Source organism: Scyliorhinus canicula, chromosome 14 (assembly GCF_902713615.1).
Source record: "Scyliorhinus canicula chromosome 14, sScyCan1.1, whole genome shotgun sequence".
NCBI lineage: Eukaryota > Metazoa > Chordata > Chondrichthyes > Carcharhiniformes > Scyliorhinidae > Scyliorhinus > Scyliorhinus canicula.
This window is the reverse complement of record NC_052159.1, coordinates 51,236,705-51,251,192: the sequence shown is the minus strand read 5'-3', so window position 1 is coordinate 51,251,192 and position 14,488 is coordinate 51,236,705. Positions and strand designations below refer to the sequence as shown.

At 47.8% G+C, this 14,488-nt stretch overlaps 1 protein-coding gene across 3 annotated transcripts in view; it reads left to right on the top strand.

Moving 5' to 3' along the window:
* LOC119977639 (anoctamin-1-like) overlaps positions 1-14,488 on the top strand; it is a 103,286-nt gene that overhangs the window by 24,150 nt on the left and 64,648 nt on the right. For 2 of the 3 annotated variants that reach the window (XM_038818793.1, XM_038818791.1), the window contains exons 3-5: positions 6,110-6,164; positions 6,439-6,495; positions 12,826-12,966. In XM_038818793.1, the coding sequence (XP_038674721.1) occupies positions 6,110-6,164; positions 6,439-6,495; positions 12,826-12,966 (253 nt within the window). The remainder of the gene's footprint in view (positions 1-6,109; positions 6,165-6,438; positions 6,496-12,825; positions 12,967-14,488) is intronic. The other variant, XM_038818792.1, reaches the window with a different exon arrangement.

The following is a 14,488-nucleotide window of genomic DNA, read 5'->3' as shown; positions in this document are numbered from 1 at the left end:
GCCAGGGATCGCAATTTTCTATGATCCCTGTAGAGATTGATAACTTTTAAGCTAGAAATTTAAATTCCCTGTGGCCAACCTAAAGGAATTGCATGGCAATATATAAGGATTTAAGACTTTTGTGGTATCAAACCAACTAAAATCGACACCGACTAAACATTACTTTGTCAGCAAGTAATACTGTCAACTACAAAAAAGATAACCCTTAATAATATCTTAACATGATCAATAACCCCACTTGCTCATCATAGGATTACAGGAAATAGTCCACCGTCAGTCTCAACATCCAATGGATTCACTTCTCCCTGTTTCACTGAATTTTAATGTCCTGTGACCATTGAAGGTCACTTCCCTCAACTTCCTGAGAGTTCCTGAACTAACAAGGGGCAGCACGGTAGCATTGTGGATAGCACAATCGCTTCACAGCTCCAGGGTCCCAGGTTCGATTCCAGCTTGGGTCACTGTCTGTGCGGAGTCTGCACTTCCTCCCCGTGTGTGTGTGGGTTTCTTCCGGGTGCTCCGGTTTCCTCCTACAGTCCCAAAGATGTGCAGGTTGGGTGGATTGGCCATGATAAATTCCCCTTAGTGTCCAAAATTTCCCTTAGTGTTGGGTGGGGTTGCTGGGTTATGGGGATAGGGTGGAGGTGTTAATCTTGGGTAGGTTGCTCTTTCCGGAAGCCGGTGCAGACTTGATGGGCCGAATGGCCTCCTTCTGCACTGTAAATTCTATGTAAAAAAACTTTCAGCAGTAAGATCCACTTCTCGCAGCCTTAAATTGCTGCGGGTTCCTTATCTTTAACCACTGGGCAAGCTTTCCATAGTATTCTGTCCGGTAGCTAACAGAAAACAGCCTTTTCTGTCTGCACAATGCAGCAACTGTTCCCCTTATATCCCTCTCTCTGTTGTTTTTCAAAGTCTCTGGGACAGAAAGTCTGAAATAACAAGTACATCTGCTTCTGCCTTTGGTTCCAGGTGTTAAACCTGGCATGAGCATTTCAATCTGACCTAGACCCATGGTTGTCAGCCTTGTGGTTGGGCAGAACTCATAACAGTCACATGACTCTCATCTTCACTCGATTTTGCCCTCAATTAAGACAGTACAAAATATAGTAATCTTATAAAACCTTGCATGCGTAGCAATATCTGCTCACACTCGTTATCTTGGGAAATATTTGAGCACTTTAGGCTATATTTAGAGGAAGATATATAACAAAAACAGTGTGTGGTAATCGTATTGCTACTACAATACACCACTGTATTGTATGTGGCACCACCCCCTCGGGGGTGGTATATAAATCTGCAGCCTGTAGGCGGCACTCAGTACAGAGCAGTCGCAGGCAGGCACAGATCTAGCTTATTAAAACCACTGTTCACTTCTACTAACCGTCTCGTGTGAATTGATGGTCGCATCAATTTAATAAGCTAAGATATCGCAATGGAAGCCGCCCTCAAAACTGGCCGACTGGAACTCAACCCACAGGCAGCTGAAGCCAAAGGAATCTTGTCACACTGGCTCTGCTGCTTTGAGGCCTACCTCGCCGCCTCCTCCTCGCCCGCCGTCACAGAGGCACAGAAGCTAAGTCTCCTCCATGACTGGGTGAGCCCCAGAATCTCTGTACTAATCGAAGACGCGACCGTGTACGCAGACGCGGTCGCGATCCTGAAAAGACATTACGTGAGGCCGGTGAACGAAGTGTTTGTGCGGCATCTCCTCACCACACGTCGTCAACGTCCCGGGGAATCACTGGAGGAATATCTACGCGTCCTGAGGGTACTCACTCGAAACTAACTACAAGGTTGTCACGGCCTCGCAGCACATGGAACTCGCCATCCGGGACACCTATGTGGCTGGAGTCCAGGCCAACTATGTCAGACAGCGTCTGCTCGAAAAGGGCGCCCTCGACCTAGAAGAGACGGTAAAACTATCCACCTCCTTAGAGGCCTTCCAGAACCTAAATGCTTTCCCCTCCGACTATGCAATTTCCTCGTGGGCGCCGGAGGCGCGACCATCACCCGACCCGAGGGTGTCCCAGGCCTGTGCCGCGCGACTGCGCGCCCAACCCGGTGGGGGGGCCACCTTGCTATTTCTGCGGTCAGAACCAGCGCCCCAGGCAGCGTTGCCCAGCTCGGAAAGCGACCTGCAGTGACTGTGGCAAGAAAGGACATTTTGCCAAAGTCTGCTTGGCCATACCCAAAGTTCCAAAATCGCAGGCCCGACTCACAGACTCACAGGCCCGCAGACCCCGCAGTGTGGCTGCATGCCTGCCGGTACCACCCCCTTTTGACGCGTCATCCGCCTTGTGAAATCCTTGGGGGCCACTATCTTTAACTCCGCACGGCACGTGCGACTCATGGGGGCCGCCATCTTGGCCGCCATCCTTAACGCCGTCCGACACGTGCGACCGACGGGGGCCGCCATCTTGGGACCACCTCGCTACCACCGACCACGCCGGCTACCCGCAACTTGCCGCTGTCACTCTTGACCAGTCACGGCCCAAGTACCTCAAGAACTCCATGACGACCGTCCGGGTCAATGGGCACAAAACGCTCTTTGTCTGTTTGACACTGGGAGCACGGAGAGCTTCATCCATCCGGACACGGTAAGGCTCTGTTCCCTCCAGATTTCCCCCGCATCCCAAACAATCTCCCTTGCTTCCGAATCACATTCAGTGCAGATTCGGGGATTCTGTGTCGCAAACTTTGCGATACACGGCGCCGAGTACGCCAATTTTAAACTCTATGTCCTTCCCCATCTCTGCGCTCCTCTCTTGTAAGGACTGGATTTCCAGTGCAACCTCAGAGGCCTGACCCTGACGTTCGGCGTCTCACCGTATGTAGCCTCGCGACCCTTAAGGTCGCCCCTCCCTTGCTCTTCGCCAACCTCACCTCCGACTGTAAACCCGTCGCCACCAGGAGCAGGCGGTACATTGCCCAGGACAGGTCTTTTATCAAGTCGGAGGTCCAGCGGCTCTTGAAGGAGAGGATCATTGAGGCCAGTAATAGCCCCTGGAGAGCCCAAGTGGTGGTCGCCAGGACCGGGGAAAAGAACCGGATGGTTGTAGACTACAGCCAGACCATAAATCAGTACACGCAACTCGATGCGTACCCCCTTCCCCACATAGCGGACATGGTTAATCAGATTGCACACTACCGGGTTTTCTCCACGATAGATCTGAAGTCCGCATACCACCAGCTTCCAATCCGCCCGGAAAGCCGCCACTACTCTGCCTTTGAGGCAGACGGCCGCCTCTTCCACTTCCTCAGGGCCCCCTTCGGCGTCACCAATGGGATCTCGGTCTTCCAAAGAACGATGGACCGAATGGTTGACCAGTACAGACAGCGGGCCACGTTCCCGTACTTGGATAACGTCACCATCTGCAGCCATGATCAGCAGGACCACGATGCAAACCTTCAGAAGTTCCTCCAAACCGCCCAAGTCCTCAATCTCATCTACAACAAGGAGAAATGTGTTTTCTGCACAACCCAACTGGCCATCCTCGGCTATGTCGTGGAAAATGGAGTCCGAGGGCCCGACCCTGACCGCATGCGCCTCCTCCTGCAACTCCCCCTTCCCCACTACCCCAAGGCCCTGAAAAGATGCCTGGGGTTACTTTCATATTATGCCCAGTGGGTCCCCAACTATGCGGACAAAACCCGCCCACTGATCAAAGCCACCATCTTTCCCTGACAACTGAGGCCCGCCTGGCCTTCAGCAGCATCAAGGCAGACATTACCAAGGTCGCAATGCACGAGTCCATCCCTTTCCAGGTGGAGAGCGACGCGTCAGATGTCGCCCTGGCCGCTTCCCGTAACCAGGCAGGCAGGCAGGCCCGTGGTCTTCTTTTCCCGTACCCTCAACGCCTCCAAGATTCAACACTCCTCTGTCAAAAAGGAAGCTCAAGCCATTGTGGAAGCTGTGCGGCACTGGAGGCACTACCTGGCCTGTAGGAGGTTTGCCCTCGTCACCGACCAGCGGTCGGTAGCCTTTATGTTCAACAACACACAGCGGGGCAAGAACAAGAATGATAAAATCCTCAGGTGGACAATCGAACTCTCCACCTATAATTACGATATTGTGTATCGTCCTGGGAAGGTCAATAAGCCCCCAGATGCCCTGTCTCGCGACACATGTGCCAGCGCGCAAGATGACCGACTTCGGGCCATCCACAATGACCTCTGTCACCCGGGGGTCACCCGGCTTCTCCACTTCATCAAGGCCCGCAACCTGCCCTACACCACCGAGGAGGTCAGGGCCATGGCCAGGGACTGCCAAGTCTGCGTGGAGTGTAAATCGCATTCTATCGGCCAGACAAGGCCCACCTGGTGAAAGCATCCCGGCCCTTTGAGTGCCTCAGCGTCGATTTCAAAGGGCCCCTCCCCTCCACTGACCGCAACGTGAATTTTCTCAACATCGTTGCCGAGTACTCCCATTTCCCCTTTGCCATCCCATGCCCCGATGTGACTACTGTCATTAAGGCCCGACATAGTATCTTTACCTTGTTCGGTTTCCCCACTTACATCCACAGTGACCGGGGCTCCTCGTTTATGAGCAACGAGCTGCGTCAGTACCTGCTCGGTCAGGGCATTGCCTCGACCAGGACTACCAGTTACAACCCCAGGTGAAATGGACAGGTGGAGAGAGAGAACGTGATGGTATGGAAGACTATCCTTCTGGCCCTACGGTCTAGAAATCTCCCGGTTGGGCAGCACGGTGGCTTAGTGGTTAGCACAGCTGCCTCACGGCGCTGAGGTCCCAGGTTCAATCCCGGCTCTGGGTCATTGTCCGTGTGGAGTTAGCACGTTCTCCCCGTGTTTGCGTGGGTTTCGCCCCCACAACCGAAAAATGTGCTGGTTAGGTGGATTGGCCACGCTAAATTGCCCCCTTAATTGGAAAAAATAATTGGGTAATCTAAATTTATAAAAAACAAAATAAAATAAAAAAAGAAATCTCCCGGTTTCCCGCTGCCAGGAGGTCCTCCCCGACGCGCTCCACTCCATTCGGTCGCTCCTCTGCACAGCCAAGAATGAGACCCCTCACGACCGTCTATTTGTCTTCCCCAGGAAGTCCATCTTCGGGGTCTCGCTTCCGTCCTGGCTGACAACACCGGAGCCTGTCCTCCTCTGGAAGCACATGAGGAGCCATAAGTCTGACCCCCTGGTCGAGAGGGTCCAGCTCCTACATGCCAACTCCCAGTATGCCTACATGGCGCACCACGACGGACAACAGGATACAGTCTCCCTCCGGGATCTGGCACTCGCGGTTCCCCAGCGACCATCACCTACGCCCCCTCCCCCCTACACCGAACGCCGCCCCCGCCCCTACACGGCCTACACCCTCCCTCCCCCCATCGCCGACCCACCATGGGGGTGGTATAGAAATCGGCAGCCTGTAGGCGGCACTCAGTACAGAGCAGTCGCAGGCAGGCACAGATCTAGCGTATTAAAACCACTGTTCACTTCTACTAATCGTCTCGTGTGAATTGATGGTCGCATCACAGTGATAGAAACACAGGCACTCAGTTCGACTTTTTACTGAACAGAAATGATGCAATGACAGTCTGTTCCAGTAAATGCTGCAGATGACCTGATATGGGTAAAAAGTATTTGTTCATTATTACACAAAGCAGCACTAATTGACACAAATAAATCTGATCATAACTGTTTCTCTGTATAGTCAAATACTGTAAAATAAAGCAGCTTAATGGTTTACATTTGGTTTCTTTTTACCAAGTGCCTAAGTGGCCGGAATAGAAGAGATTGAAGAAATACGTGTGTGACTGATACAATTATTCTGTTTAGATAAGGAAATACTATTCAACCCCTTTTGTTATTGGATAATTAGATGGCAAGACCACTTCGACAAGTATACCAAAGAGAATATTTAAGAGTTTATTATTTCTTATCAGTCCAATCACAGGTTGAACTTGAACCTCTCACTCATAAATATACTCTGCATCTTCCTTAATGTTTCAGTTAGTATTACATCAACGAGTCCTGCGAGATGACAGTTCTATCCCTCCGAGAGAGATAGGCATAAAAAAAAGCTAAGATCATATATACACTGCATTCTTTCTGTAAATAATTGCAGCTCATTCTGTTTGTGTTGTAGGTTCACCACATTTTGAATCATATCCAAATGCCCATTGAAAATCAAGAGGAGAGAGGTAACTTTGGAGAATCGTCAATTTACAGCTTCAGCATTTCTGTTCAGGAAGTATATTTTGCTTTTTGTATAGTGATGTGTGCTCCACCAAAATGCTCATAGCACTATGGATACGTTGTGATACTCGACTGAAGTTTATATATAAATATATATATTATATACAATATATATAATATATATATAGATGTATGTATATACATTCAATGAATGGTTTGGTATCCAGTTTGCTCTACCTTTTATTACATCTTTATAATTGTTGTTGTTAATAATTTCAGGAGAACCTAATGAAGAGACAGGAATGTGCTCTGTGCAGATTAGTAACACAAAGAAAGGTATGCCATTCTCACAATTTAGAAATACAGGGCTGGATTTTCTGATGTCAGGATTCTCCGGGATTCTCCCTATGGCTGGGAATTTCCCGACGGCATGGGGCTGCCCACAATGGGAAATCCCATTGGCTGGCCTTCAGGTCGGAGAATCCTGCTGCCGGCGAGGGCGCACCGCACCGGAAACCTGGTGCAGTGGGATGGAGAATCCTGCACACAGTGTCCAAACTCCTTTAGCTAAATGTCTTGATTTTGTCTGACTAGTCAGTCTGACTGAGCCTGTGGCAGGTAGGGGAGAGCACCAACACAAGGAAACACCTACTACCTCACCAATCTACCTGCCGCAGATGCCCAGAGAATAGTAGGAGTTATCATTGCACTATCCTCATGGAGATGAACTCCAAATTTCCCTCTGAAGACACCTGCCATTGTGTTGTGTGGCACTGCCACCTTACTAAATGGATAAAATCAGACTGATCTAGTAGCTCAAAACTAGACGGGCTGGATTCTCCGATCCCCTAACCATTGTTTATCGGCAGCGCATCGTTCACTGGTGGTGGGATTCTCTGTTCCCGCCGCTGTCATAAGAACATAAGAACTAGGAGCAGGAGTAGGCCATCTGGTCCCACGAGCCTGCTCCGCCATTCAATGAGATCATGGCTGATCTTTTGTGGACTCAGCTCCACTTTCCCGCCCAAACACCATAACCCTTAATCCCTTTATTCTTCAAAAAACTATCTATCTTTATCTTAAAAACATTTAATGAAGGAGCCTCAACTGCTTCACTGGGCAAGGAATTCCATAGATTCACAACCCTTTGGGTGAAGTTCCTCCTAAACTCAGTCCTAAATCTACTTCACCTTATTTTGAGGCTATGTCCTCTAGTTCTGCTTTCACCCGCCAGTGGAAACAACCTGCCCACATCTACCCTATCTATTCCCTTCATTATTTTATATGTTTCTATAAGATGCCCCGCATCCTTCTAAATTCCAACGAGTACAGTCCCAGTCTACTCAACCTCTTCTCATAATCCAACCCCTTCAGCTCTGGGAGTAACCTTGTGAATCTCCTCTGCACACCCTCCACATCCTTTCTCAGGTAAGGAGACCAAAACTGAACAGAATACTCCAGGTGTGGCCTCACTGACACCTTATACAATTGCAGCATAACCTCCCTAGTCTTAAACTCCATCCCTCTAGCAATGAAGAACAAAACTCCATTTGCCTTCTTAATCACCTGTTATACCTGTAAACCAACTGTTTGCGCCTCATGCACTAGCACACCCAGGTCTCTCTGCACAGCAGCATGTTTTAATATTTTATAATTTAAATGATAATCCCTTTTGCTGTTATTCCTACCAAAATGGATAACCTCACATTTGTCAACATTGTATTCCATCTGCCTGACCCTAGCCCATTCACTTAACCTATCCAAATCCCTCTGCAGACTTCCAGTATCCTCTGCACTTTTTGCTTTACCACTCATCTTAGTATCGTCTGCAAACTTGGATACATTGCACTTGGTCACCAACTCCAAATCATCTATGTAAATTGTGAACAATTGTGGGCCCAACACTGATCCCTGAGGGACACCACTAGCTACTGATCGCCAACCAGAGAAACACCCATTAATCTCCACTCTTTGCTTTCTATTAATTAACCAATCCTCTATCCATGCTACTACTTTACCCTTAATTCCATGCATCTTTATCTCATGCAACAACCTTTTGTGTGGCACCTTGTCAAAAGCTTTCTCGAAATCCAGTATTTACCAGATTCATTGGCTCCCCGTTATCGACCGCACTGGGAATGTCCTCAAAAAATTCCACTCAATTAGTTAGGCACGACTTGCCTTTTATGAACCCATGCTGCATCTACCCAATGGGCCAATTGCTATCCAGATGCCTCGCTATTTCTTCCTTGATGATAGATTCCAGCATCTTCCCTACAACCAAAGTTAAGCTAACTGGCCTATAATTACCCGCTTTCTGTCTACCTCCTTTTTTAAACTGTGGTGTCATGTTTGCTCATTACCAATCTGCCGGGACCACCCCAGAGTCTAGTGAATTTTGGTAAATTATCACTAGTGCATCTGCAATTTCCCTAGCCATCTCTTTTAGCACTCTGGGATGCATTCCATCAGGGCCAGGAGACTTGTCTACCTTTAGCCCCATTAGTTTGCCCATCACTACCTCCTTAGTGATAACAATCCTCTCAAGGTCCTCACCTGTCATAGCCTCATTTCTATCAGTCACTGGGCAGCACGTGGCACAGTGGTTAGCATTGCTGCCTACGGCGCTGAGGACCCGGGTTCGAATCCCGGCCCTGGGTCACTGTCCATGTGGAGTTTGCACATTCTCCCCGTGTCTGCGTGGGTTTCACCCCCCACAACCCAAAGATGTGCAGGTTAGGTGGATTGGCCATGCTAAATTGCCCCTTAATTAAAAAAATAAAAAATAAAAAATTTCTATCAGTCACTGGCATGTTATTTGTGTCTTCCACTGTGAAGACCGACCCAAAAAATCTGTTCAGTTCCTCAGCCATTTCCTCATCTCCCATTATTAAATCTCCCTTCTCATCCTCTAAAGGACCAATATTTACCTTAGCCACTCTTTGTTTTATATATTTGTAGAAACTTTTACTGTCTGCTTTTATATTCTGAGCAAGTTTACTCTCATACTCTATCTTACTCTTCTTTATAGCTTTTTTAGTAGCTTTCTGTTGCCACCTAAAGATTTCCCAGTCCTCTAGTCTCCCTTATTTCCTTAGATATCCACGGTCGATTTTCCCTCTTTCTACCATCCTTCCTTTTTGTTGGTATAAACCTTTGCTGAGTACTGTGAAAAATCACTTGGAAGGTTCTCCACTGTTCCTCAACTGTTCCACCATAAAGTATTTGCTCCCAGTCTACCTTAACTAGTTCTTCTCTCATCCCATTGTTTGTTTAAACACAAAACACTAGTATTTGATTTTACCTTCTCACCCTCCATCTGTATTTTAAATTCCACCATATTGTGATTGCTCCTTCCGAGAGGATCCCTAAATATGAGATCATGAATCAATCCTGTCTCATTACACAGGACAAGATCTAGGACCGCTTGTTCCCTCGTAGGTTCCATTACAAACTGTTCTAGGAAACTATCGCGGATACATTCTATAAACTCCTCCTCAAGGTTGCCTTGACCGACCTGGTTAAACCAATCGACATGTAGATTAAAATCCCCCATGATAACTGCTGTACCATTTCTACATGCATCAGTTATTTCTTTGTTTATTGCCTGCCCCACCATAACGTTACTATTTGGTGGCCGATAGACTACTCCTATCAGTGACTTTTTCGCCTTACTATTCCTGATTTCCACCCAAATGGATTCAACCTTATCCTCCATAGCACCGATGTCATCCCTTACTATTGCCTGGATGTCATCCTTAAATAACAGAGATACACCACCTCCCTTGCCATCCACTCTGTCCTTATGAATAGTTTGATACCCTTGGATATTTAACTCCCTGTCGTGACCGTCCTTTAACCATGTTTCAGTAATGGCCACTAAATCATAGTCATTCACGATGATTTGCACCATCAACTCATTTACTTTATTCCAAATACTACGAGCATTCAGGTAAAGTACACTTATGTTGGTTTTTTAACCTCTGTTTTGAATCTTAACATCTCCAGTTTTATTCCTTTTAGTATTACTAGGCCTACTCACTGAGCTCCCCTCAGTCACTGTACCTTGTACTGTCGCCCTTTTTGATTTTTGATTATGGCTTCTCTGCCTTGCACTTTCCCCCTTCCTTTTGCTTCTGTCCCTGTTTTACTACCTTCCAACTTCCTGCATCGGTTCCCTTCCCCCTGCCACATTAGTTTAAACCCTCCCCAACAGCTCTAGCAAACACCCCTCCTAGAACATTGGTTCCAGTCCTGCCCAGGTGCAGATCATCCGGTTTGTACTGGTCCCGCCTCCCCCAGAACCTGTCCCAATGTTCCAGGAATTTGAATCCCTCCCTCTTGCACCATCTCTCGAGCCACACATTCATCCTATCTATCCTGACATTCCTACTCTGACTAGCTCGTGGCACTGGTAGCAATCCTGAGATTACTAACTTTGAGGTCCTACTTTTTAGTTTAACTCCTAACTCCCTGAATTCAGCTTGTAGGACCTCATCCCGTTTTTTACCTATATCGTTGGTGCCTATATGCACCACGACAGCTGGCTGTTCACCCCCCCCCCCCCCCCCCCCCCCCCGAATGTCCTGCAGCCACTCCGAGATATCCTTGACCCTTGCACTAGGGAGGAAACGTCAACGTCCATCCTGGAGTCTCGATTGCGTCCACAGAACCGCCTGTCTATTCCCCTTACGATTGAGTCCCCGATCACTATAGCCCTGCCATTTTTCTTCCTGCCCTGCTGCGCAGCAGAGCCAGCCACGGTGCCATGAACCTTGCTGCTGCTGCCTTCCCCTGGTGAGCCATCTCCCCCAACAGTATCCAAAGCGGTATATCTGTTTTGCAGGGAGATGACCGCAGGGGACACCTGCACTCTATCCAAAGCGGTCTAACAGGAGCTGCAACTGAACACACTACTTGCACGTGAAAGAGCCAGGGACAGTGGACGTGTCCCTGAGCTCCCACATCGCACACAAGGAGCATGACACGGTGTCTGGGATCTGGGATCTCCTGCCATCTGTTTTGCAGGGAGATGACCGCAGGGGACACCTGCACTGCCTTCCTACTCTTGCTCTGTCTTTTGGTCACCCATTTTCTATCTCCCTCGGTAACTTCCACCTGCGGTGTGACCAACTCGCTAAACGTGCTATCCACGACCTCCTCAGCATCGCGGATGCTCCAAAGTGAGTCCATCCGCAGCTCCAGAGCCGTCAAGCGGTCTAACAGGAGCTGCAACTGAACACACTTCTTGCACGTGAAAGAGCCAAGGACAGTGGACGTGTCCCTGAGCTCCCACTTCGCACACAAGGAGCATGACACGGTGCCTGGGATCTGGGATCTCCTGCCATCTTAAACCTTAGGTAAACTTATACAACTACATTTCAAAACGAAAGAAAAATAAATTAATTAATTAATTAACAATGAAAAGAAAACTACTTACCAGTCACTTACCAGGGTTAAAAGCACCTCCTTCCCACCCAGCTTCGAATTCACATCTTTGGGTTGTGGAGGAGCGAAACCGACGCAGACACAAGGAGAATGTGCAAACTCCACATGGACAGTGACCCAGAGCCGGCATCGAACCTGGAACTTGGCGCAATGAGAGAGTAGTGCTACCCACTACACCACCGTGCTGCCCCCCAATTCTTTCCCCTCTTAACGTAAACCTATGTCGTCTAGTTGTAAATTCCCCAACCCTGGGAAAAAGACTGAGTGCATTCACCCTATCCATGCCTCTCATGATCTTATACATTTCCATAAGATCACCCCAGTCTCCTACACTCAAAAGAAAAAAGTCCGAACCTGTCCAATGTCTCCCTATAACTCAGTCCCTTGTGTCCTGGCAACATCCTTGGAAATCTCTTCTGCACTCTCTCCAGTTTAATAACATCTTTTCCATAGCAAGGCATTAGCATTGTGGCTTCACAGTCCCAGGGTCCAGGTTTGATTCCTGGCTTGGGGCACTGTCTGTGCGGAGTCTGCGTATTCTCCATATATCTGCGTGGGTTTCCTCCGGGTGCACCGGTTTCCTCCCACAAGTCCTGAAAGACGGGCTGTTAGGTAAATTAGACATTCTGTATTCTCCCTCAGTGTGCCCGAACAGGCGCCGAGTGTGACGACTAGGGGATTTTCACTGTAACTTCATTGCAGTGTTAATGTAAGCCTACTTGTGACAATAATAAATATTATTATTATTATTAAAACTGAACACAATACTCCAGGTGCGGCCTCACCAACGCCCTGTACAATTGCAACATAACTTCTCAACTTCTATACTGATTGCCCTGTCTGATGAAAGCCAGCATGCCAAAAGCCTTCTTAACTGCCCTATCTACTTGTGACTCCACCTTTAGAGAACCGCGCACCTAAACTCCAAGATCCTTCTGTTCCACGATAGTTCCTAAGGTCCTTCCAAAATGCAACACCTCACACTTATCTGTATTGAACTCCATTGCCATTTCTTGGGCCACTACCTCGGCTGATCAAGACCCTGCTGCAATTTTTGATAACCTTCCTCACTGTCTACCGCACCACCTTTTTTAGTGTCATCCGCAAACTTACAAATCGTGCTTTGTACATTCTCATCCAAATGGTTGATATAGATAGCAAACAGCATTGGGCATTAACTATTCATATTAAAGCACATTGTTGTGTTTTGGCAAACAGGTTGTGGGAAAGAGGGTGGAGCAGTAAAATATATTCCCGCTTTACCATACTTGCTCATGAAGAAAGAATTTAAAGCTGCCTTCACACTGCATGAAGGACCCGAAGAGGAAACCATTGCATCTTCAGCACAGGAAAATGGTGGTAAGTAGAGCAAGCCTTGTGACCAGTGCAATTAATTGCAGGTGGATTTTGGTGAAGGTTGATAATATATTACAGTAAGAAGTCTTACAACACCAGGTTAAAGTCCAACAGGTTTGTTTCAAACACTAGCTTTCGGAGCACTGCTCCTTCCTCAGATGGTGCTCCGAAAGCTAGTGTTTGAAACAAACCTGTTGGACTTTAACCTGGTGTTGTAAGACTTCTTACTGTGCTCACCCCAGTCCAACGCCGGCATCTCCACATCATGGATAATATATTAGCTATTCATGTGCATAGTAGCTGCAAGATATTGGTGTCTGCCTTACCTTCTGTTTTTTCTCCATAAACCTCTCAGCCTCTTTCTTCTCTTTTAAGACATCTTAAAACCTACCTCTCTGATCAAGAATTTGTTCACCTGTTCACATATCTCCTTACGTGGCTCAATGACAAATTTCATCCAATCACACTGCTGTGAAGCACTTTTATCTGGGTGGTTTACGATGTTAAATATGGGTCTGTAATCAGCAACTTTAATCATTATTTAGAAATACAAGATTTGACCTCTGGATTAATTTATATTGACACATCATAGAACATAGAACATAGAACATTACAGCGCAGTACAGACCCTTCGGCCCTCGATGTAGCGCCGACCTGTGAAACCCCTCTAAAGCCCATCTATACTATTCCCTTATCGTCCAAATGTCTATCCAATTACCATTTGAATGCCCTTAGTGTTGGCGAGTCCACTACTGTTGCAGGCAGGGCATTCCACGCCCTTACTACTCTCTGAGTAAAGAACCTACCTCTGACTATATCTATCTCCCCTCAATTTAAAGCTGTGTCCCCTCGTGCTCGGCATTACCATCCGAGGAAAAAGGCTCTCACTGTCCACCCTATCTAATCCTCTGATCATCTTGTATGCCTCAATTAAGTCACCTCTTAACCTTCTCTCTAACGAAAACAGCCTTAAATCCCTCAGCCTTTCCTCATAAGATCTTCCCTCCATACCAGGCAACATCCTGCTAAATCTCCTCTGCATCCTTTCCAATGCTTCCACATCCTTCCTATAATGCGGCGACCAGAACTGCACGCAATATTCCAAATGCGGCCGGACCAGAGTTTTGTACAGCTGCAACATGACCCCATGGCTCCGAAACTCAATCCCTCTACCAATAAAAGCTAACACACCATACGCCTTCTTAACAACCCTCTCAACCTGGGTGGCAACTTTCAGGGATCTATGTACATGGACACCGAGATCTCTCTGCTCATCCACACAATCAAGAATCTTACCATTAGCCCAGTACTCTGTCTTGGCCACAGCCCCTTTGATCTTACCCAGACCATCCTGGAAGCCTTCTGGATACTTCCTGAGGATCTCTTATAATCCCCCAGTGTCCGCCCTGAATAGCCACTGCCAATCCAAATGGAGCCTCTGCAGCCAATCATGGCCCAGCAGACTAGTGCTGGGTCTCGTACTACTATTAAGGGCAACGGGACAGACTGCTGTCCATAGGCAACT